This window comes from Grampus griseus (genome assembly GCF_964374135.1).
Source record: "Grampus griseus genome assembly, chromosome: 1".
NCBI classification, from domain to species: Eukaryota; Metazoa; Chordata; class Mammalia; order Artiodactyla; family Delphinidae; genus Grampus; species Grampus griseus.
Window position 1 is genome coordinate 171,926,371 of NC_139017.1, and position 23,766 is coordinate 171,950,136.

The window sequence follows — 23,766 nt, forward strand, 5'->3', positions numbered from 1 at the left end:
CGGCTCACGTCACAGCAGCTTTCTGATGGTGCCCGACACGCACCATCTCCCTCCTGCCTCACCCTTCGCTGGTCCTGCTGCCCATCAGGCACATCCTCAGCCTTCAAGTCTCAGCCTGTCCTGAGAGAAACCTCCCCCTATTATCAGCTCTCCCCACTGTCTTTTCTTTCCCAACAAAGCACCTGTTTTCCGTTGATTTCTCTCCCTGCACTGAATACAATCTGTAATCATTCTTTGTCAGTTTAGTTACATGTGTTTTCTGTCTTCACACCTACAATGCCAGCTTGATGAATGCAGGCAGTCTGGGTGTCTTAGCCATGTCCAACCCCAGCGCTCACGGCGCCTGGTGTGCAGTAGGTGCTTACTCAATAGTAGATGGATTCCTGGAAGCCCACCCAAGTCCCCCAGCAGAGTGCTCTCCTGTCTGCAGACGCTGGATGGAGGAAGCACTTTCTGCTCGACAAGACTGAGGACCTACTGTGTGCAGGCAGCATGTGAGCAGGGAGGGCTACATTACTGAGAAAGAAAATCCTTGCTGCCAATGGCCATATGGTCATACGGAGGAGCGTGGGGCTTTGGAGTCAGGGACTTGGGTTCCCAGCTAGGTGACGGCAGGACCCACAGGCTCCAGAAACCAGCTGCCTGTCTCCAACCTGCATCTGTCACACAAATGCGACCACTCACAGGAGGGACAGAAAATGGGGCCAAGTGGGCCGCAGATGTACAGAGGAGTTTGGGGCTTCTACTGTGGCCCATGGGTACAGATGCTGACCACAGGCTGGGCCCCTCTTCCCCTCGGTGCCTGCAGCAAACACCCCTAACACTTATTTCTGCCCCTCCCACACATCCAGTGATTACCTGGAGCTGTCAATCAAGGAGCTCACACTGTCTCCTCTGCCAAAGGACGCCCATGTGACTTAGACTGGAGAATCAGTGCATCCACTGCCAGATACAGTGATTGGTCCAGAGGTAGACATGTGACCCTGGCTGGCCAATCAGAGTCCTTCTTTGGGATTTACTATACACACAGAGAAAGATTTCTCTTTCTCAAGACTTTTGAGCTTCAAGGGCCCTAAAAGCCTGAAACTGCTGGAGACTGTTTTCTGCTTTGTGAAAAGAGGTGGCCTAAAGATGAGGTTGAATGGAGGCAGGCAGAGCTGAGAGATGGAGAGAGTCAGACAGACCCAGGTATTGTCTGAACCTTGGTATCCAGCTATGCCTGAGGTCCATCTCTTAGACTTTTCAGTCCTCTGAGCCATGGCCTCTCCCCTACACCCCCCTAAAAGCAGCTATAGTGTGAATAAAGAGGCCGCCCCTCCCAGTGGGCCAGATGGCCTCCTGAGACACCCCTGGAGCTGTGGCTGGGCTGGACTCACCTTGCCGGTCCCCAGGGTGGGGGGGGTGTGAGTGGTAGAGAGTCTGCTGGCTCTGCCGGATGGCTGCGGTCAGTGGGAGGTCCGCCTGCACCACCCACTCCTGGTTGCCATTAAGCACCGTCTCGCCAGGCATGGCGAGTGAATGCCGCTTGGGGACATCCTTGGTCAGCGTGGCTAAGGACTGCTTGGCCTGGAGAGAGAGCCGGGGGACAGGAAGAAGACGACGTGATCAAGGGGACCTCTTGGCCTACTGCTTGGCCATTACCCGCCATCGTGAGAAAGCCACGAATCCAACCTCTGTGCCAGGGTGTCTCTGGCTCTGCACTGTGTGCCAATCAGTACCTCACATGAGGGTTTGCTTTGGGGTTAGTTACCCCTTAGTTCCTGCCAACACAAAGTGAGAACACAAAGGGGGACCGAGGACACACTTAGCACCCATTCTTTCGGGTTCTCCAAGAACCAGCTGGGATTTGAATGAGATGGTAAGAAAATGGTGTTTTGCCTTTCAGCACCTTACCTCCTCCCCAATTAAACCTCCGACGGCCCCTTCACAAGGTGCTGTGCAACAGGCTGGGGATAGGGCAGCCCCCAACCTGGCTCTCAGGATCACATGAGAATACGTGGGACACAAGGAAACCCAGGGACAAGCGTGGGGCTGAGTTCTGGCAGGTGGGATAGAGAGCTCTTCCTTTCTCGGTCCTGTGCCTGAGGTCTCTCCCAGCTTTGGATTATGTCCCCCAGGGTATGGGGGGTTGTATTAGAAGTGATCTCAAATTATTGGGGGGAGAAAAAGGGTACATATTAGAAATGTCTTAATGCATATTCTTTCTTTCATAGTCAATTTCCACTTCCGCACTAGCTCCCCAGGCTCATGTCAGGGGAGAGGGGGCACACGGGGCGGGGCCCAAGGGCCTCACACTGAGATTTCCAGTGAATCTGGGGGTCACTACAGATGGCAGAGCCACCATGAGTGCTGGCTTTGCCCCTAAAATGAACACGGATGAAATGGAAAAACCTCACCTCATCTCTCTCCTAGCTCCAGAACTTTCCATACTTCCCCCAAGGCCCTGGGCTCCTCCATGCAGAGCAGAGGTCCTTGAGAAAGAGATTCTAGCTGAGAAATGAAGTTTTTGACCTAAAGCCTGATATACCCTCATCACGCTGACCAGCTGTGTTATTTTAGACAAGTCACTGCCTTCTCCGAGCCTTACTTTCCCCATCTGTGTAATGAAAAGCCTAGACCAATCTTTAGGGCTCCCTCTAGCTTGGATACCCCAGGAGTCTATGAAATCACTCCCCTTCCACCGCCAGACCCCAGGGAATATAAACCCCTATGGCAGAGGGAGGCCGAGTTGGAGCCAGCCCCACCCCCAAGCCAGGTAATAATCTCTGGTTATTATCTGGTAAATAATCCCAGGTTTAGAAAAATACCATGTGCTCAGTGCAGCAGCCCTGGGTCTCAAGTAGGGGGTGTAGGATTAGCTGTGCTTGACAGAGGAGAAACCAGAAACTCAGAGAGGTTAAGTGACTTCTCCAAGTGTGCACAGCAGGCACAATGTCCAAGCTGGGGCCCAAGTCTGGGAGCCTGGGAGCCCCATGTGGCCTCTACGGTGCCCACGCTCCTCTGGGGCAAGGAAATAACCCGCACAAGTGATGCCGACTCTGAATCCGCGAGGCAGAGAGTGGGGCGCGGCTGGTCACCACGGGACCCCCAGCACCTGGCTTGGGGCTGGGCACATTCAGTGAAGCACTCAGTAAAGATCTGCAGGGGAAATGGAAGCAGGCTTCTGCCACGTCCAGGCGGACGGCCCAGGGAAGCAGCTCTGTTAGTTTACCACAGGAACGGTGCAGCGATCCTTCAGCAGGCTGGCTGTGTCTTGGAGCTGCCGCGTGCCTGCTGCAGGTCCAGTGTCACGGACTCATGTTTCCTGGACCACCGTATCTCACTCGGGACCACATCTGCTCTCCCCTCCAGGTGTCTGTGCATCTGGCCTCCGAGCCCTCCATCCTGGCACCGCTCCATGCGGGCAGCTGCCCCACTCCCTTGCTTCCTCCTGTCCAATCCATCTTGGCTGCCAGGAAGGTGGACTTGGGTGGGAAATGAGCGCCCAGTCGGTCTGCCGTCATGCTAACTAACCCTCAGCTCTGCCCTCTTGCAGACATCCCCAGCCACACACGTGGAAAGCGCAGGCAAGTCCAAGTCGCCCACTGAAATAAGCAGCCCCTTGAGGCAGCACAGGAAGGCACGAGGAAGAGGCCCGGGCAGGACTGCTCTCCTGTCCGCACCTGGCTTCCTTCTTCCAGGTAGATCTCCCCTCGGTCTGGGCCTGAGAGCAGCACCTTCTAACTCAGCAGGCGGCTTGGCATCATCGCTGCCTGACAATGGGGAGGAGCCTACGGTTAGTCCTGCAGGATGGGGCAGGTGTGCCTGTGAATTCTGAGCACAGGAACCTCTCACACACTGTCCACTCATGAGTTTAAACCTCTGAGACAGAGCGAAACAGAGACGTGAACTGCAGACAAGGCACGTAAGGTCTAACTTAAAATACGTGCATGTACTCTCTGTCGGTCTCTCTCTCGTTGCTGCATTGAATCATCTTCCTGTGACAGCTTGCACAGCATTTCTCTACTAATCTCTTCCATTAAATGCAACTCAATGCTGGGAGTTCCCTCTGCGCCTCCACCCCCTGCTGAGAACCCTGAGCCCGCAGTGTTGAGCTCCTGGGAATTGGAGAATTGGCTCAAACACCCTCATGTGACAAAAGTCAGACAGAACTGCGTTCAAACTCCACTTCTACTATTTGACTTGCTGTGTGACCTGCAGCAAGTTACTCCACCACTCTGAGCCTCAAGTCCTCACAGTAAGATGGGAACTGAGGGGTTACTTTTATAGGTAAGTTGTGGGATGAGGTGGCCCGGCACAGCGCCTCGGAGCCTAGGCTGTGGCATCCAGCGGCCTGGATTTGATCCCAGCTCTGCCACTTCCTAGCTGGGGGATCCTAAGAGAGGCCCCTCACCTCTCTGTGCCTTCATGTCCTAGTCTGTCTGATGGGGATAACATGGGTGCCATGGAGAGCACTTAGCCGATGGTAAAGAAAAAGCTCAGTGAACGTTGGTGACTGCTATCATGAAACAATTTCCATTTCACAAGTAGGAGTCAGACGTGGAATAATTCACATGAAAGCCCAGGATTCTGTCTGGTCTATCGTCCTGTTCAAACAGTAGCAGGCTGTTAGGATGACTTATGCCTCCCTGAGATCAGACAATCTGGGAAGTGGAAAGGGAGAGCGGCATGGGGGCCCCGCCCTCCCCCACCCTCAGCTTCCTAGCTGCCTGGAGGCCAGGATGTACTTCCAGTCAGAGAACAGGCCTGGCCCCGGAGGGATGCTGTGAGTGCGGCTAAAGGGAACCCTTTACCGGCTTTCCAAGGAATTTGAGCTTGGCTAGGGAACGTCTCTCCCGCCAAAGGCAGGGAGGATCCCTGGGCAGGAACCTTCCAAGCAAACACGAGAAGGGTCGTGCTCCCGTGGACTCCAGCTGCGGAGACGCTGCATCTGCACCAAAGGAGCATGACGCCAGCTACAAGTTGACTCCACCATCCTCTTCCTGGGCTTACTGGCCGCGACTCTGTCCCAGATCTCAGGCTGCAGTAGTCGCAGGTCCAGCATGGAGGTACCAGCATGAGCTGATGAGGCAATACTGGCTCCATACCATCTCTGACAACCGCAGGCCTGGGGGTGGAGGGAGGCTCTTGGGGGACAATGTCGGGCTCGGGTGGGCCCTGACCTCATGTGTGTGGCCGGGGGTCTGAGCTCAGACCCAGTGTTCAGAGCTGGCTGTGGGCCAGGGCTGGTCTGCTGGGCCAGGATGGCAGTGGTCCGGGGCCGGGAGGTGTGCTTGTGTGGCCAGCTGGTTTCCTCAGAGAGAGGGCAGGAGTGGTAACAACCCAGAGCACGGCCATTAAAAAACAAACCACGATCACCCTTGACCCTTGCCGCTCGACCCTGCCTCTCGCTGGTCCCTCACCGCGCCCTACTCTTGCCTGGGCCTGTGGCGGCTGTCACTTTTACAGACGAGGAAACTGAGGCCCAGGCAGCTCAAGGACACAAAATGACTGGCTAGTGGACGGGACGTGGGAATCCACGACTCCTGGTCCCGGCGCGGCCCGAGGACAGGCTGGTCTCCAACGTCAGTAACAACAGCTAACGTCCACTGAGTGTGGGTGGAGAGCCTGCCCCGATTTCCCGTCACCTCACCTCACAATCACCCCAGGAGGAAGGTCTTATACGTATGAACACAGGCTCAGAAAGGTTAAGTCACTTGTCAAAGATCACACAGCCAGGAAACGCAGGCCCCCAACTGGGGCTGTGTTAGAACTGCACGGCCAGGGCAGAGACAGACACCGAGACGAGGGAATCCCACACTTTACAGAGGAGTGGTTCGCAACCAGCGTGAATTCTCTCCCCCTCCAGGGAACACTGGGAAATGTCTGGAGACTTCATTCCCCACAGTTGGGAGGCACTACAGGCATCTCGTGGGTGGAGGCCGGGGATACTGCTGCACACCGCACAGTGCACAGGACGTCCCACAACAGACTTCTCCGGCCCCCAAGTGTCAACAGTGTTGAGGGTGAGAAGCCCTGTGTACAGTGTACATAGTAACGTAAGAACTGTCTCCCATTTTGGAGAACGTTGATAGAAAACTAGGTCACCAGGAACCAGGCTCCTGGGGGAGGGAGTGGACAGGACTAGCACTTGGGGGGAGCCTGTGATCTCGGGGCTGGCAGCCCTGTCTCCCGCCTGCTCAGTGACTGGAGAGGCCACTGGGGAAGGCCTGAGGGATGAGCGATGGCTGGTAAGAGGACGCGCCTCCTTCAGGCCAGCATCTGGGTGTCCTTTCAGAGGCCTCCCATCACGGAGCACGGGGACTGCCCACCTCCCAGCTCTGCCTCTCAACTCTCTGGGCAGCTCTGGGTGAGCCTCCTGCACACCGAGCCTGTTTCCAAATCTGTGAAATGGGCACAATGAGAATATGTAGCTCACTGGAGTGACCGCTAATGGATATGGGCTTCTTATTAGAGTGATGAGATTGTCCTGGAATTAGATCGTGGTGACGGTTGCACAACTTTGTGAATGTGCTAAAAATCACTAAATTTATGTCATAAAAGGACGAATTTTATAATATGTGAATTATATCTCAATAAAACGCATATTGAAAATTTTTTACCTAAACAAACAAACAAACCACAGGGTGGTCTCCACAGAGCCAGTGTGGCTACAGGAGTGAAACTGCTCCAGGTGTGGTAATGCCTAGTTCGGCCAGAAGTTGTTATCAGGAAATGTCCCCTCCCCACGGGCTGGAGCCCATCAGGAAGTGTCCCCTCCCCACGGGCTGCAGCCCATCAGCAAAGCACCAAGAGGGGTGTTTGCTTCTTGGGAAGCCAACGTCCTTTGACTTTTACTCGAGTGAAGCGGCCCTTTTCAGCTGCATAGGGTGTGTGGAGACCCAGCGGAGGCTGGGTTGGGGAGGGGTAATGCCTGAATTGGGGCAGGGCCTGCTCACCCCTCACCAGGCAGCTGCGCCATGGCTTCCGTGTTGTGGGCGGGTCACTTAAGAAATTACCTATCACCAGAGCCACAGCCAGAACTCCTAGATCAGGAGTAAGCAAGTGACCCTCAGATGGACCACTTGAATACCCTGTACTTGATCAGACTTTTGAAAACTGAAGTGAAATTCAGAGGGCAAAGGGTTTGGGTTCATCTCCCCCGCAGGGGCCACTGAGTGGACCATTCCGGATGGAATCCTGGCTTCCCCACTCCCTGCGGCTGCCTTGGCTTTGGCCCATTTCCAAGCCTGGCCCTCCACCTTCCCACTGCACCTGTGAGCTCCTGACTTCCTTCCAGTGCACGCTGTGTGCTCAGATAGCCCGAGCTGCTTTCTGTGGCTTGCAACCCGAGGACCTCAGGCACACACGCAGGGAAGGTACCTTCCCTCTAGTCTCGTCCTGGCCAGCAGTGCTGTGAGGGGAGCTGGACAACACTGCCCAGAGCCGGCAGCCCTGGAAGCCTCCAGGCTGTGAAATTCTGCAGATGGCGGGCAACAGAGGGGACCTCCGGGCAAGTGGACACACACCAACACCGGGGCTCTCACAGGCTGTGCCTGTGCTGACATTACAGCAAACCCACCACCTAACTATTCACACGTAGCAGAGAGGCCTGATGCCTGCCAGAGGGAGGGGGCAAGAACCTGAGTTTCGCTGGCCAGAACTAAAGCAGGTCGAGTCATCCGGGCATGGTGAGAGTGGAAGCAGAGGTGAGCTGGCTCCCAATCCTGAAAGACCCCAGAATTTCCCAGGATGCTTGAGGTTAGTGGTCCATGGCAAGGAAGAGCCATCTGTCCATCACAGGACGCTGGGAAGACTTGGGAGAATAAAGGCCTCACCTCACCCTGCACTCCCTTCCGAGACTGTCAACTTGAAAGGTTTCTGTCTGGGCTGCACATGGCAGCAGGGCCGCCAGCACCACCGACCCCACTGGTGGGAAGACCCCAGAGAGGAGACCCAGCAGCTGGAGCTTCCTCCAGCCTGGGCAGCTCTCACCACTAGGGGTCAGCATTGGACAAGGAGACCCAGGAGGCAGAGGGTGGGATTGTTGTTCCCAGGAGGGGCCCACAGATCCTGACTTGCCCTGGGTGACCCCTGCTCCTGAAGCAACTGACCATAGAAAACCTCCCTCTTGTCATATCATCACTCACCATGTACAGGCCGGGCTAAGTGCTTCTCTTGCATCATTTCATTGAAATCCTCACAAGAGCCCTATGGGATATATGCATTTACCCTTATTGACACTTGATGGAACTGAGGCCCAGACAGGGCAAGGGTCCTGCCCAAGGTCACACAGCTAGACAGCGATGGGGGCTGGATTCAAACCCAGAACCCATGGTGGTAACCACACCATCAGCCAGCATCAGTGCTGCAGAGAACGCTGAGTTCTCACTAAGAAACATGCGACTCCCCCCACCTTGGGAGTTCCCTACACACTCTCCTCCCAGCCACCACCACATTGAGCCATGGTGGTTTCAAAGGCCCTTTAAGCCATGAGCTCTCTAAAGTTGATCAAACATCTCTTGGGGAAGGCAGAGTGGGATAAAGACCCTCACCCCCACCCCAGGACCAGATAAAGGTCACTGAAGCTCAGAGAAGTTCAGTGAGCAGACCAAGGTTACACAGGAGCGGGTAGAGCAGAACTCCAGGGCTCTGGACCTCAGTTCTGCTGACAGGCCAGGCCTGGAAACACCACCTAGACTCTCTGTCCCCACATGCAGGCTGCCCATCTCCGAGGAAAACACAGTGGATGTATTTTGAGGGATTTTTTGGATTAGAAAAAAACATTTTTTTCCTTGAGGACCCAAGTAATATAATAAGACTGATGAAAACAGGGGAAAAAAAAGGAAATAAAAGCCACTTGTGATCTTACTACCCAGAGATAACCAATATTAATTTTTTGGTATTTTTCCTCCCAAAGGCTAGTGGATGGTTTCCCAGCATCCCCACATGCTCGGCCCCAGTCAGGTGGATGAAAGGTGGTGTGGTTGCCACGACCAACCAGAGGGGTCATCCCAGACCCCGCCCCGGCCCCCGCCCCCCCCCAGCCCCGCCCCCGCCCCTGCCCCGCCCCTGCCTCGGCCCCGCCCCTGCGGACTCCACTCTGGACTCCCAGGTGAGCCCACGTGCACTCCCTGTCTCCCAGCCATGACATCACTTCCGGCAGATGCCCCACCAGGCCTGGGTGGGTGAGGGGGTGGGGTCTCACCATGGCCAGCTCCGCCTCCAGCTCCTTCATGCGGTTATCCTTGAGGTCCAGCTGGGAGCGCAGTGCCGTGGCGTGGTCCGTGGCCTCCTTGGCTTGCCGCCGCAGCTCCCACTTCTCGCGCTCCAGCAGGTCCTTTTCCTTGGCCAGGGCTTTGACAGCGTCCTCGCTCTCCTGTGGGGAGAGGCCAGCGTTACAAGGAGTGCGGGGCACGGCCTACCCTTGGCCCAGAGGGCCTTGACCCCCCAGACCAGAGGAAGCGCAGGGAGGCCCCACAGCACCGCAGGTGGCCGGGCGCTCGGGCCCTGGAGGAAGAAAGCCCTGGGTTGGAGACTGGAACAGAGACAAACTGTTAGTAGATGCTCAGCCGTTTTTTTTCAATGGATACATGAGCAAACAAATGTCCTAGGTAAGTTCTTTGAACTTATCAAGTCTTCATTTCTCCATATTTAAAATGGAGGGGGAATCAATACTCCTCATTTCAAAGAATTGTTATAAAGACTAAATGACTTCATTTGAGGGAAATAGTTAAATGGAGCCTGATAAAAATTAGGGTCATTAGTGGGTTTGGGCCTCTGTTCTGCTGTTTGGTAACGTGTGTGTCACAGGAAAACAGGGACAGAGGAGGCACCTGCAGCCCACCTGCCTTGGCTGCCACAGGGCCCTGCCACCATCCCACAGGGTCCCAGCCGACGATGGGACAGGCTGGACCTCCAGCTAGCTGTGGTGTCTGAATGCAGCACAGTCCTCTGCCCGTCACCCCGGCCCCAGCTCCCGGCTGGTCCTCCTGCATAAGCTGTTTTCTCCGTGGTGCTGAGGCGAGGGCCATGGTCTCCAGCTGTGCTGGTCCAGCAGAGCCAGCAGGCAAGGAACAGCCGGCTGGATCGGGGGCCTGACCTCTGTTGGCAAGAGCCAATTTCAGGACACCAGGCATCCTTCCCCCAGAGGAAAGGTCCCTGCAGGGGGCCGGGCCCACGCACCCAGCCACGGTCTTCCCAGCCACCAAATTGAGAGCCGAACTCCAGGTCTCTGTGCAGCCTGGGACCAAGTTGAGAGGCAACCATCCTGCCTTGTCTAACAGCCCTGTCACCGAAGGCCTGAATTCCAGATGGCCAGAGACTAGGAGGCCAAGGTCTGGCCCTTTCTGCATGACTGTCACAGAGCTGGAGCTATGGCTTAGGTTCCTGGGAAAGAGAGTGAGTCTGGGTCGAATCCTGGCTTTGCAAGAACAAGCTGCAATAACTGTCGTGCCTCAGTTTCCTTGTCTGTAACACGGGATCACGGCACCCGTCCTTGAGGGTGTTATTGTGAGGACTGGATGAGATAATCCAAGTTTAGAGCTCAGAACGGTGCCGGGGACACAGCAGGCGCTCACTCGTGCACTCAGGACGCTGCTCAAATGTCTCCGAGAGGCCTTCCCTGACTATCTACCTAAGAAAGCAGCCTCAGCTGTTCCCAATCGGTTTCTCATACTGGTACCGGATACTGGTCATTCAACCAATATTCGTGGATGCCACCAGCAGGCACACACCAGACAAAAATCCCTGTGCCCGAGGAGCTGCACACTCTAGGTCATCGGCAGACACCCGGGTCACAGAACAGCAGCCCGGCAGACAACAGCCAAGGAACACTGCTGAGTAAAAGAAAGAGTGTTGGTAGCTGCTGTGACTGACTTCAAAGGCCGTCCCAGGACAGCTCTCCCAGCTGGGGTGAGTGGAGGACACAGGTGTCTGTGTCACCAGCCCCAGGCTTCTCAGTGTAGTCTAGAGGAGGTGGTGTGTGTGTCAGGGAGATGATTCCTTCCAGGACGTGTCTCCTAGTGGTCAGGGTGCCTGGGTGTGAAGTCTCAGCTCCATCCGCTACAAGCTGTGTGACACTGAACAAGTAATGCAGCTTCCCCAAACCTCAACCACCTCATCTGTGAGAGAACGACACTATCACATCCCAGGGTGATGGTCGGAAGAGACTGGTAATGCGAGATGCAAAGCAAAAGATGGCACTATAGCAAAAGCCCGGGCAAAGCTGTACTCTCGGGTTCTGGAAGCAAGGCTCTCCGCAGAGGGGCACTCCACCGCTAGTTATTTCTCTTCTCCTTTCTCTTTGAAGCTGTCTTCAGGTGGGGTCAGTGCAACAGCTGACAGGTATGGCCTCCTGGGTCACATGTGGACCAGCCAGCTCTTTCCCCTGGAGCTGGGGACCACGTCCCAGCATCTACCCTCAGCACCTAGCAGCAAGCCTAGATCCTGGAATGTCCCATGAAATGAAGTGTGTGGATCAGAACCACTGAGAGTTGGCTGGTGTACAAGTGGCTGCCTACCACATACCCCTGAATTAGGAAGAAGGTCCGCTAGGACCCCCAGGATCATTTTTGTCTCTGTGTCTCTTTGCAGTCAGTAGCTCCACTAGTTGTGAGCAGACTGAGGGTTCCAGGCTGGGGGGAAAGGCTGTAGGTGCTTTCAGCCTTGGTGAAAACTCTGACACCCCCTCCCATGATCACATCTCTGGCAGCAGGAGTGCAGGTCTCAGTAGCAACTGTCACGGAACGTTCTGTACACATGTCAAGTACGGTGCTGAGGTTTCAGATGCATTATTATATTTAAACAAGCTCCTGTGAGGCAGGGTCTATGATTATCTCTATTTTACAGATGAGCAAACTGAGGCCAGAGAGGTAAAATAACTTCTGCAGCCCCGCAGATAGTGTGGTGGAGGTCTTAATCCTTGCTGGCAGTGGTGGCAGGAAGGGAACTGAAGGAGACCTGCCTGGGGCGTTGAAACCTGACGGGGATCAAGGTGGCCGGAATTTATGAAGGAAGGACTCGGCCCAACTGTTTGGGACCTTGGATGCCAACCTGGGAGCTGAGGTCCCTCTGGCGACTTGACCTAAGTCAGTTTTCGCCTCTGTAAAAGGGGGATGATGGGGACAATCATACCTCATAGGGTTGCTATTAAAAATAGCAAATGTAAAGAGATTAGGACCAAGCCAGCATACAGTAAGTGCACAATTAATGTTTGCCATTATTAATATTATCCTGTGTCAGGTGGTGACAGGTGGTCTCTAAAGGTGGCCATCATCATTGTCATTGTTAGGGTGCTTATCTAAACAGAGCCATCTTTTTTGATCCGTTTAGCCTTTTATCAGCATCACATTCCATTCATCCATTTATTCATTCATTCTTTCTTTCTTTCATTTATGCCACGCAGCTTGCAGGATCTTAGTTCCCTGACTAGGGATTGAACCCAGGCTACAGCAGTGAAGTGTGAAAGCGCCAAGTCCTAGCCACTGAACCACCAGGGAATTCCCGCCTGTTTGCTTTCCTGATCTGGATCTGTCCTCCTTCAAGGTGCATGTTCTCAGGGAACACTTCCCCCACCCCCGGTTCCTGGATCGTCTGGGACCCTCGGACCCCCCGAGAAGGTCCTATCTGGGTTAATTTTCCGCATGGTTCTTGCTTCTTCACTGAGACTCTACCATCCTCCCAGAGGCAGGGCCCATGACTGGGGTCTGTGTGCGGTCAGCCAGGACCCGCTCCTGCCTGGCCAGAGGCTTCCTGAGAGCAGGTGGCTTCTCTGGGTTTGCCAGGGGGACCAACACCAGGCAGTGGTAGATGAGAGGCCCACAGAAGGGCCCTGAAACCCACTGTGGAATTTCCACGATCAAATGCCTGACTCTGAATCCCCCAGAGGCAATAATAATAATAATAATAATAATAATAACAACAACGACAAGCATTTTTCCCCTGGCATGCTTTCTGTGTACCAGAAACTTTAGTGCTGACAAGGCTGGGCTCTGAGTGGTTGCGATCATTATCCCGGTTTTAGGGATGAGGCCACGTGGCTAGAGAGTGGCAGAGGTGAGAGTCTAACCCACTGTCTGGTCTTAACCACTGTACCACCCTGCCTCCCACGCCAAGTGTGATGGTTACTTTTTTTTGCGGTACGCGGGCCCCTCTCCGTTGTGGCCTCTCCCGTTGCGGAGCACAGGCTCCGGACGCGCAGACCCAGTGGCCATGGCTTACGGGCCCAGCCGCTCCGCGGCATGTGGGATCTTCCTGGACTGGGGCAAGAACCCATGTCCCCTGCATCAGCAGGCGGACTCTCAACCACTGTGCCACCAGGGAAGCCCATGATGGTTACTTTTATGCATCAACTTCACCAGACCATGGGGTGTCCAGCTTTGTGGCCAAACATCATTTCTGGGTGTGTCTGTGCGGGTTTTTGGATGAGATTAACGTTTGAACTGGTAGACTCAGTACCCAGTGGCGGGGGCTGGGGGAGTGGGCATCATCCGATCTGTTGAGAGCCCGAATGGAAAGTGGAGGAAGGGAGAAGTTGCTTTCTACCTGAGAGTTAAGCTGGGACATGGGTCTTCTGCCCTTGGATGGAACTTACAAGTCGGCTCTCCAGCTCTCTGGCCTTTGACTCAAACTCGATGACACCACTGGCTCTCTAGCTTGTAGAAGGCAGATCACAGGACTTGTCAGCCTCCACAATCATGTAGGCCAATTCCTTCTAATAAATCTTAATATATATATTACTTCTCTGAAGAGCCCTAAAACACCAAGGAAGCTGATGATCTGAGGACAAGCAGTGTCAAGGACAAGGTCAGCCCGGTGCCCCTCGCGCCTGGGGCCAGCAAATCACCAAAAGCAGGTATGGCTGTGGGCTGGTTGTCTGGCCCCTGCCCTGTGTCCCCTCCCCTCAAACAAACATGTCTCCCTATTGATGGGCATGGGGCTACTCAAGTAAAGGTTCTCCCTGCCTCACCTGCTGAAGAAGGACCAGGCTCCTGGGACCTGCTACGGGCCCTCCAGCTGGAGAAGGAGAAAGGATGCAGGTGGACCAAGAGAGAGGCAGATGGTGCTATAGTCTGAATGTTTGTCAAAATTCATATGTTGAAATCCTAACACCTAACGTGATGATATTAGGAGGTGGGGCCCCTGGGAGGTGCTTAGGTCATGAGGGTGGAGCCCTCGTGAATGGGATTGATGCCCTTATAAGAGATCCCAGAGAGCTCCCTTGTCCCTTCTGCCAAGTGAGGACATGGCAGGAAGTCTGCGACCCAGAAGAGGACCAAGAAAGCAGGGAGCCGGGGGTTCCCTTTCCTCCTCTCTGCTTCCACAGGTTGTTGACTTAATGCCACACTCTGTCTGCAAGTGACAGGCCCGGGGAGGCCAACTTCTAGGGACCCAGCCCACCTACTGTGGAAGGACAGGCAGGGGAAGCTGGGGCCCTGCTGCTCAGGGCTGGCACCCAGGGCACCAAGAGCTCCAGACCAGGCAGAGGCTGTGGGTGCCTGGCCCAGGGAGCTCCCCCGGGGCTGTTTTCATCCTGGAGAGGAAGGGATCTGTATACTTGGGAGGTGAGAGGGCAGGTCACTGGTAAACACCAAAGTGGGCCGTGGGGCTGAAGCTTTTAAATTCAAGTGCCACCTCTGACAGTCTAGCTCAGAGGGAACACGCGTGAATGCACTCATGCAACCAGGCCACCAGCCACTGGGAGAACCACTCAAACCTCCCACGGCGGAGGAAACTTAACGAGCTTCCCACCTCCGTTTTCTCCACGGAGTACATGCAAACCTTGGTCATAGCTGTTGTCATGTGGTATGATGTACTTGAAGGGCAGTTTTCAACAGTCTTTCCGCCCCGCTCACCAGAGGTTACAACTCTCTCCCTGCAGACACAGCAGCTTACTAAGGCCTGCTTCGTTGTGGGGACTGACTCTTTTTTCTTTAAGTTTTGGGACCCTCTTCAGCATGACTACGGCACATATACCAGACAGATATTTACTGAACCAAAGTCCTTGGTCATCTGACCAGAAACTCCTACTCACCCCACAGGGCCCAACCTATATGTCACTGCCTCTGTGAAGCCTTCCAGGACTCTCTCCCAGGAGGCAGAATTTCCTGCTGTCTCATTGTTCTGCCCAGCCCTTTCTTCACACTCTTATTATGGTACTAGTAGTAAGACACAGAGCTGAGAGTCACTGAGCACTTAGCATGCACTAGGTGCTATGCTGAATGCCCTGTATCCATCCTCTCATATGGTCCTCATCACAGCTCTGCAAGGTCTGCACCATGATCGCTGTTTTGCAGATGAGGAAACTGAGGCTCTGAGAGGTTAAGGGAGATGCCCAAAGGCACACACGTGGGAACCGGGATCTGAATCCAGAACGCACACTGTCACTGACTGCGCTTTCCTGTCCAGGCTGGTTTGCCCAGGAGACATGGAGCCGTAACTAGGGGGTGTGCCTGTTCATCTCAGTGCCCAGACCTGGGCCTGACAAGGGGCCTCCCCAAGTGAGCATAAGGGGACACGAGCAGTGCATCTGTGTTTTGAGATTCAAGGCCAGACCCTGTGCCGGGTGGGGGAGGGTCAGTAATGAGGGGGCTGGTGGGTGGGGGGAGGGGGAGGGGCGGGGGCTGCGTGCTGACCTTGCGGTGCTGCTCGTAGTTGCGGATGAAGTCGCGCAGCTGCTCCTCACGGCTCTCCAGCGTGGCATACAGCTGCTGCATCTGGCTCACCAGGTCTGTCTTTTCACCCTTTAGGCGCTTTCGGTCGGCTTTCATGGCTGGGGGACAGAGAACCGAGTTAGTTCCCGAGATCCTAGCTGCCTGTCACCCCGAACGCTGAGAAGGGACCCCGTCTCCTTCCCTTTTATGAACAGACGAGGAAACAGGGTTCAGAAAGAGGAAGTTTCTCTCCCAGGCTCCTATGTTACTCAGTGGCATTCCCCAGATTCAAACCTAGGCCCCCCTACCCCTAGAGTCCCAATTCTCATTTCTCAGCTTTACTGACCCAGCCAGGGGAGCAAGTCCTTGACTGAATGTCTGTCCCTGCCCTGAACTGCCTAGGTCCGCAGAAGGAAAGAGCTGGAGGCCTGGTGAGCTTGTGACCCCCCTGCTCCCCCATCGCTAACCACGGCCCAGGAAGCTGATGGGATCCTTTACTTCCTGCTGAAATGAAATCCCAGGGCCCAGTCTGAGCCCAACAGAACTCAGCCCAGCCCGACAGTCCACTGTCTGCTCCATCTCCTTCACAGGGAAGAGTGTTTGATTAAAAACACACAGCAAGTTATGACACCAAAAGTATGAGTAACAGGAGAAAAAACAGATACACTGGACTTCATCAAAATTAAAGACTTTTGTGCTTCAAAGGACACCATCAAGAAAGTAAACAGTGCAAGGAATGGGAGAACAGATTTGTAAACCATATATCCGATAAGGGGCTCATATCTGGAGTATATAAAGAACTCGTACAATTCAATAATAAAAAGACAAATAACCCAATTAAAAAAATGGGCAGAAGATCTGAACAGACATTTCCCCAAGAAATAGCCAATAAGCACTCGAAAAGGTGGTTTACATAATTAGTCATCAGGGAAATACAAATCAACACCACAATGAACTACTACTTCATACTCACTAGAATGGCTAAAATATAAAAAGAAGACAGTAACAAGTGTTAGCAAGGATACGGAGAAACTGGAACCTTCATACACTGTCGGTGGGAATGGAAAATGGTACAGCCTCTGTGGGAAACAGCTGACAGTTCCTCAAGTGATGAATCATAAACTTCCCCTACGACACAGCAGTTCCACTCCTAGGTGTATATCTAAGAGAACTGAAAACGTATGTCCACACAGGAACGTGTGGACATATGTTTATAACAGCTGTAATGCTGAAACAACCACATGTCCATCAACTGATGAATGAATGTTTCAAAATGTAGTACATCCATATAACGGTACATTATTTGACAATAAAAAGAAGTAATGATGCATGCTACAATGGGATGAATCTTGAAAATATCATGCTATGTGAAGAAGGCAGTCATAAACGGCCACGTGCCGTATAATTCCATTCAAATGAAGTGTCTAGAATAGGGAAACCTATGGAGACAGAAATTAGACTAGTGGTTGCCTTGGGCCGGGGGCCGGAGATATGGAGGTGTGGCCGAAGGGCATGATGAAAATATGCTAATATTGATGTACATCTCTGAATATAATAAAAACTATTGACTCACGTACTGTAAACGGGTGAGTTGTATGCTATGTGAATTGTATCTCAATAAAGCTGTCACACAGACATACAGACACAGACACACAGACATGGTGCCCCGTGTTCCACACAGCCTCCTGGCAGCAGTGTGGCTTTTGCTCCCTCCGGACTCTCCTCACGGCACTGGCTCTGTACAGAAGGGAGTGGAGACGGGCAAGCCTGGGCTTGTGCAGGGCGGGCCCCACTGCCTTCCCCAGGGTCCCCAGAACTCCATCCCCTCCCCCCTCTGTGGAGAGAACACTGAGGAAGGAACTGTGGAGGCGGTGGGGAGGGGGCAAAGCAACTCCTTGGCTCTGGAAGCTTCCAGCCTGAGAAGGCACAGAGTGGTTAAGTAATTTGCCCAGAGTCACAGAGCCACATCTGACTCTAAGGCCCAAACACTTGACCCTACATTATGCTGCCACTACAGAGAAGCCCCCAAACCCCAGAGGGTCCCAGCCCCACGGCTAGCTGAGGGCAGTGATAGGGGGCAGGCAATGGCGGTGCCACCCCATCTTGTCCCGGACAGTGAACCTGCACACTCAGCCTCTGATATGAAAAAGTATGGCATAAGGACCGAGGACCCTGGGCTCTGGCTCAGTGCCTGACATAAGCTGCATCTTCACCCCCTACCTCCACCCGGCACCGCCCTGTAGAACAGGGTAGAGGCAGGTGAGCTGGGGCAGTGTCGTCACGTGCAAGGAGCCCTGGGGAGACCCCTGCAGTGGGGACCGCAGGTCTTGGGGGGCCCTTTAAATTCCAGCTTTGCGCTTCCTGGCTGCTGCAGCTGGACTTGTCCCCTTCATGGCCAGCTTGGCTGGGCAGCAGCTCAGGTCACCGTGGCCGGAATTCCAGGCCTGACTCTGGGCTGGACCCTGCCAGGCTGCGGACCGAGAAAACACGAAAGCTGAATCTCGCGAAATGATGCCAGGTGAAGATCATTTAACAACGAAGACAAGGTGCCTCTGGAACCATGGCGTGAACCAAAAAGCTTCTGGCCGTCTGCCCAGCTTTTCAGAAGCACAAATGTCCACAACCCACCCAGGAAACTCACGTGGAGGACCTGCGAGCACCTGGGGACGCCCCACAGGCCTGAGGTGGGAAAGTGGGCGTGTGTGCTCATCGAGCCTGAACATCCCCAAGTATCCCCAACAGATGGGGGGTCCCCTGAAGGGGCGAACAGGTATTGTAACTCTTTAGGGAAACAAGGCACTTAGCCTGACAGACTCCCCAAGAAATAATTTAAACTACAGACACACAGCTATGAAAATTACACAGTGGAATGCGTCCTTCCTTTGTCGTAAGCATGCTTTTATTTCTCCTTCAAAACCCTGTTTGACGATCTCCAAACATCCTTAATGCAAGATGAGGTGATGGTCCACGAGCGTGACGGTCTCTCTCTGTGACCAGCCTCCTCCTGCCTCGGCCCCAAGCTCCCCAGCGCTCTGTTCTCCTTCCCGGCCACCCAGCTCCACCCAGGTGTGTCCCACGCCAGCAGCTAGGCCACTGGAACCACTGCCACGGTGACAGGTGATGTCATGCCCAGTAGACCCTGCAGGAGACCAGCCTGGCTCCTGGGAATGTGGGGACTCTGGGGGTGAGAGGGAGGGTGTGCAAGGAGGGACTGATTTTTCTAACTCAAGGAGGCTGGATGTTTGCATGAGCTGGAGGGTGGAACCAGGGCCCCAACCATGACCCCAAGACGACGGCGCTTCTCTGGGGCCATCACTCTTCCCAAGCTTCTGAGGTCTGCCTTTCCACAGCAGACGCCCTCCTCTTTCCCTGGCTTGGGATGCCATAGCCCCTAACCCAGATGCGAGGCAGGGTGGAGCAGTGTCAGCCCCGGTTTAACTTCTGCAAATGCGACTCTTGGCAGGTGGGACCAGAGAGAGAAGAAAGGTCCCTTGACTCCAGCCTTGGGCAAAGCAGACCCCCTCCTCCAGTGCCCAGGTGACGGGAGGCCACAGCTGACAGGCAAAGAGAACAGCGCAGGGTAATTCTTGGCTTTTGAGCTTCTGGGGGTCGTGGGCCTGGAGAGTAAGGGATTTTACAGGAACGCTGAGCACGAGGGGGTCTCTCCTTATGCACCGGGGCAGCGCCTGCAGTGAGAACCTTGCCAGGCAGTGAGGGACCAGGCTGTCAGCTTTCCCCTCTCCCAGTCTCGGTTTTCCCCCAGGATGGGCGTGCTGGACTCTGTGAGCTTCCTTTAACTTCTGAGGTCCTAGACGACTTCTCCTTGACCACTGTCCCCCACAAACATGTCCATGGCCTTGGCCAACACCACACAGCAGGGCGGACCGGCACTGGTCTGGGGTCAGAGGATCTGGGTTCTGTCCCTGGCTCAGAGTCCTAACCACCGGATGAGGGAATTCCCTGGCTCTGAGACCTCGAGCGAATCACGTAACCTCCCCGCACCTCAATTCCTTAGATATTAAAACAATTCCCATGGGCCAGGCACGGCTCTCAGCCCCCGATGGGTTTTTGTCACTTAATTCTCACAACTACCTTTTGAAGTCAGTCCACATTATAGATGAGGAAGTGGGCATCCAGGGAGATTAAGGAACATGGCCAAGCAGTGAGTGGCAGTGCCCACCTGGCCCCAGCACCCTCCTGTCCCACAGCTTTGCTGGTTCCCAAACTGCCAGCCCCCAACAAACCTGCACAGCCCGGTTGGCCTCATCTTCTCCTCGGGACTTTGTGCTGGGGGTAGGGCTGCACCTGCCTTATGGAGGACGGAACTGAGGCTCAAAGGGTTAACTGACACACCAAGACCCGCGCAGACCCTGGACTTGCATCCTTGGCATCTGACCTTGAACCACTCACACTCCTCCATCACCCCTACTGTGAAAGCACATCGCTGTGAACACAGAACCTTCATAGATCCATAAAACCAGTGGACGATCCAAATATTCACACCAGTTACTCGTGCTACAAGATACTGTTTCTGCAGCTGTCTTACGGTCCCAAGTGGGGAGGTTTCCATTAAAGGCGGTTTGACATTCTTATACGCACCCCATGACTGCTCCGTGACTGCTGGAAGGAGGGTGTGTATGCGTGCATGTGTGCGTCAGCAGCTCTTAAGGAATCCTCCACCAGCCACCCCCTCCGCTTACAGGATCCTCAGCCAGCCCAAGGCATGGTCTCATTCCATGAGGTCAGATTTCCCATTAGTCTGAGCTCAGAAGACTGCTGGCCTGCTTCTGGATGGTCCACGGCCAAGAGCCCTTGTGAAAATTCCAGCCTGGTGGACCCCTGACAAACACTGGGTCAGTTTTGGGGAGGGGTGGCCAACAGGGTCAGGCAGACCTCAGGCTGTGTATGACAATCCCAGATGCCACCAGCAGGGGGCCCCCTTTCTTTTCCACTCAACATTCCTGGTCAGCATCTACAGATTCTGGGAAAGGAGGGCTGGGTAGGTGGGAGCCAGAAGGGCTTGATGAACCACTCTGAATACACACCCACCAAAATGTTCTTCCAGCTCAACTTCCCTTTGACGGGGAAACTGAGGCCCAGAGAGGGAAAGAGTATCAAATATCACATGGTGAATAAGCCCAGGTCTCCTGATTCTTAAGCCAACACAGTTGGGTTAAAAGCATCGGCTTTGGAGTCTGCCTATCAAAATTTAATTATCTCTAGAAGAGAGGATGAAAGTATAATCATTTCTTCCCTATACAGAACAGACTGCCATATCTTGAGTGAACGGTCAGGTAGGGACCTTGAGCATTGGGGAGAAGAGAACCCAGAAAGACACAGCTCCAGATTCACAGAGCCCTGGCTTCCAGTCTGGCCTTTACCCCGTCCAACCTGGAGGGTCTTATGTGCAGGTCACTTCTCTGAGCAAAAGCTTCCTGAGCTGTTAAGCTGAGGATGATATGCTCTACCTTTAAGGCTCTATGTGACATTACCCAACAGCAGGTGCTCACTGAACGTTAGCAGGTGCTCATTGAATGTTAGCATCGTCTCCTGTCATTCAGCTCCTATGCCTGCACTCAGGCCCCCAAAAGTCTCAGAAGATACAGGCTGACTTGGCTGACAGGCTGCATTCTGAGAAAAGGACCAAAGGAAGAAGCCAGGGCAGGGAGAAGGAGGCCGCAGCCCAGGGAAGCAAGTAAAAGATCCCAGACTTATGGCCCTGGGATGGGTATAGCCTAGTTTATCTTGCTTTTTCCTGTTTGAGGGCTGAGTAAGGTGAGTTCAGAACAGGTCAAGGTTCAACCTACTTTACAAAGGTTAAGCAGACTTGCCCCATCAGGCAGTGCTTACGTAGCAAAGGAAAGCCAACCACTCGCTTGGGTAAATGGCAGCCACTGGTGCTGACTGAGAAAACTGTACCCGCTAAGCCAGGTCAGATGTGGGCTTGGCCGGGTGGTCTGACCTAGGGCAGCTCTGTTCCTCACAAATGGAAACCCCCCTTTTCTTCTCATTGCCAGGTGAGGCGGGTTGACCAGCTCACATGGCCAATGAGAGGCAGATCCGGCACCTGACCCCAGTACTTCAACGTTCAGGCCCACGATCTTTCCATAATCCCCCATAGCTCCTCTCTCCAAGTGCAGGCTAAAAAGTTAGGCAGTGTGACCTTTCCAACCTCCTGCCTAGGGCAGGAAAGGAAACTATCTGGAATACAGGTTCTCATTTTCCAATCCTGTGTCCATGCAGACATGACTAATCAACCAGGCTCTATAGGAACCTGGGTTGATTGGGGATGTCTGCCATGGGACGACGGGAGGGAAACGCAGATTTGCCAGGTCTGCCTCAGACGGGGAGGCAGATGCCATCACTGACTGATCAGAGTTGGCATGTTTGAGAATGATTTGGTGAGCCTCTTCTGGGTCAATGCTGTGCCAATTACCACTGCATTCCAAGGAACCAAGGTCAACTCCGTTTAACCAAAAGAGAAAGAAGCAATTCTCTCAACTGGTAGAAAACAGTCCATTCACATCAATGAGATGGTGGTAGACAAACTCCAATCTGCAAGCTTAAAGGTGAGAGAGCAGACTATTTCCCTCAATGGGGTTAAAGGTGGATGAAGGATTACTGAGTTTACTTACATATTTTTATGTCCACCCCAAAGAGCAATATAAGCTCCTTGGGAGCAGGGACCTGGCCTGCCTTGTTCACCACTGTATCCCCAGCATCTAGAACAGTGTCTGGCACATAGTAATTGCTCAGTAAATACCGGTGGATTGACTCTCAAATGAACGACTGAACAAAGTAGACAGCCTGGGAAGGAGTGGGGACCTGGTCCACAGCCATCACTGAGAAGCATCCAATATTTCCGGGGTCCTGGGGGCAGAGAAGGTTCTACTTCCCTTTATTCTGTCTCTCCTTGCCTTCCGGGGTGGGACATGGCAGGCTAATTTCCCTGTGGCCCCTGATAGGACCCCGAGCCTCGATGCTCTCAGGGCTGACTGCAACATGGCTGCAGTTCTTGCCAAACTACCCAGGGCTCTGTGAACCATGTCCACGGCCACTTCACGTTGTTCCTGCCATGTCCCAGCAGGACACAAGGAGACTCAAGTGGACCAAAGCTTCCCTGCTGACCCAGGGCACCTGCAGAATTTTAAGGAGCTCAGGGCTGGGGACAGACCCCAGACACTGTGCTTTGCACGGGAACGAGGTGTCTGCTTCTCCCATGGGGCTACCCTGCCATCAGCCTGGTCACGGCTGTGCCTTCCCTTGCCTTGGAGAGGCCACCCTCCTGCTCGGCTCCCTCTGCCCAACTTGGGGGCCCCCTGAGCCGGCGAGGCTGCCATGTTTGGCTAGGCAGGAGGCTTTGAGACCAGGTCTCCCTTCAGGACAAGGGCCCACTCAGATGTGAGGGTTCTCGGACCGTGCCTTGCACTGGATTTCTCCCAACATCACATGAACATGCAATTCTCTCTCACATCTTTAACAGAAAAACTGCATGTGACCCCTCTTCCCTTCCAGCTCTCATTCCACTTCTCTTCTTCCTCTTGGAGCAAAGAAGTTTGGAAAGACTGTGGCCTCCGTGTGTCCACTCCCCTCCTGCCGTCCTCTCTGACACGTGCTCATCTCCAGGTCACTGATAACCTCCAAGCCACGAGCCCCACAGTCCTCGCCTATGCGCTCCTTGGCGTGGGGGTGCTTCTCTGCACCCTCCCAGCCCCTCTTTCCTGGCTTCTTCTCCCGTCTCTGGCTGCTGTGTCGCTGTCTCTTGGCTCCCCTCCCCTCCCTCTGACCTCCAGGCATCAGCGGGCTCGGCCCTCCTGTACCACGGTTTCCTGGCTGGGCTCATCCAGCTTCCCAGCTTTAAATCCACCCATATGCTGATGCTTCCCGGCCTGGACCTCGCCCCAAACTCCACCCTCAGAGCCAAGAGCCTCCCACGCCAGGTGTCTAACAGCATCTCCAACCTTACACGTCCAAGAGTGAGTCCCTGAGCAGCCCCCTGACAACCCGCTCCCCTCTGTCTCCCCAAACTCAGCTCATGGGGACCTCAGCCTTCCCGCTCCTCTGGACCCAAGCCCCAGAATCTTCCTTGATTCTGTTTCTCTCACGCCCCACACCCAAGTCATCAGTGAGCCAC

At 54.2% G+C, this 23,766-nt stretch overlaps 1 protein-coding gene across 2 annotated transcripts in view; it reads right to left on the reverse strand.

Annotated features, from left to right (window-relative positions):
• The window catches only part of KAZN (kazrin, periplakin interacting protein), a gene marked incomplete at both ends in the record, with an annotated part of 461,871 nt that overhangs the window by 49,469 nt on the left and 388,636 nt on the right, over positions 1 to 23,766 (reverse strand). For both annotated transcript variants that reach the window (XM_082672291.1, XM_082672292.1), the window contains 3 exons: positions 1,377 to 1,566; positions 9,188 to 9,358; positions 15,615 to 15,751. In XM_082672291.1, the coding sequence (XP_082528417.1) occupies positions 1,377 to 1,566; positions 9,188 to 9,358; positions 15,615 to 15,751 (498 nt within the window). The remainder of the gene's footprint in view (positions 1 to 1,376; positions 1,567 to 9,187; positions 9,359 to 15,614; positions 15,752 to 23,766) is intronic.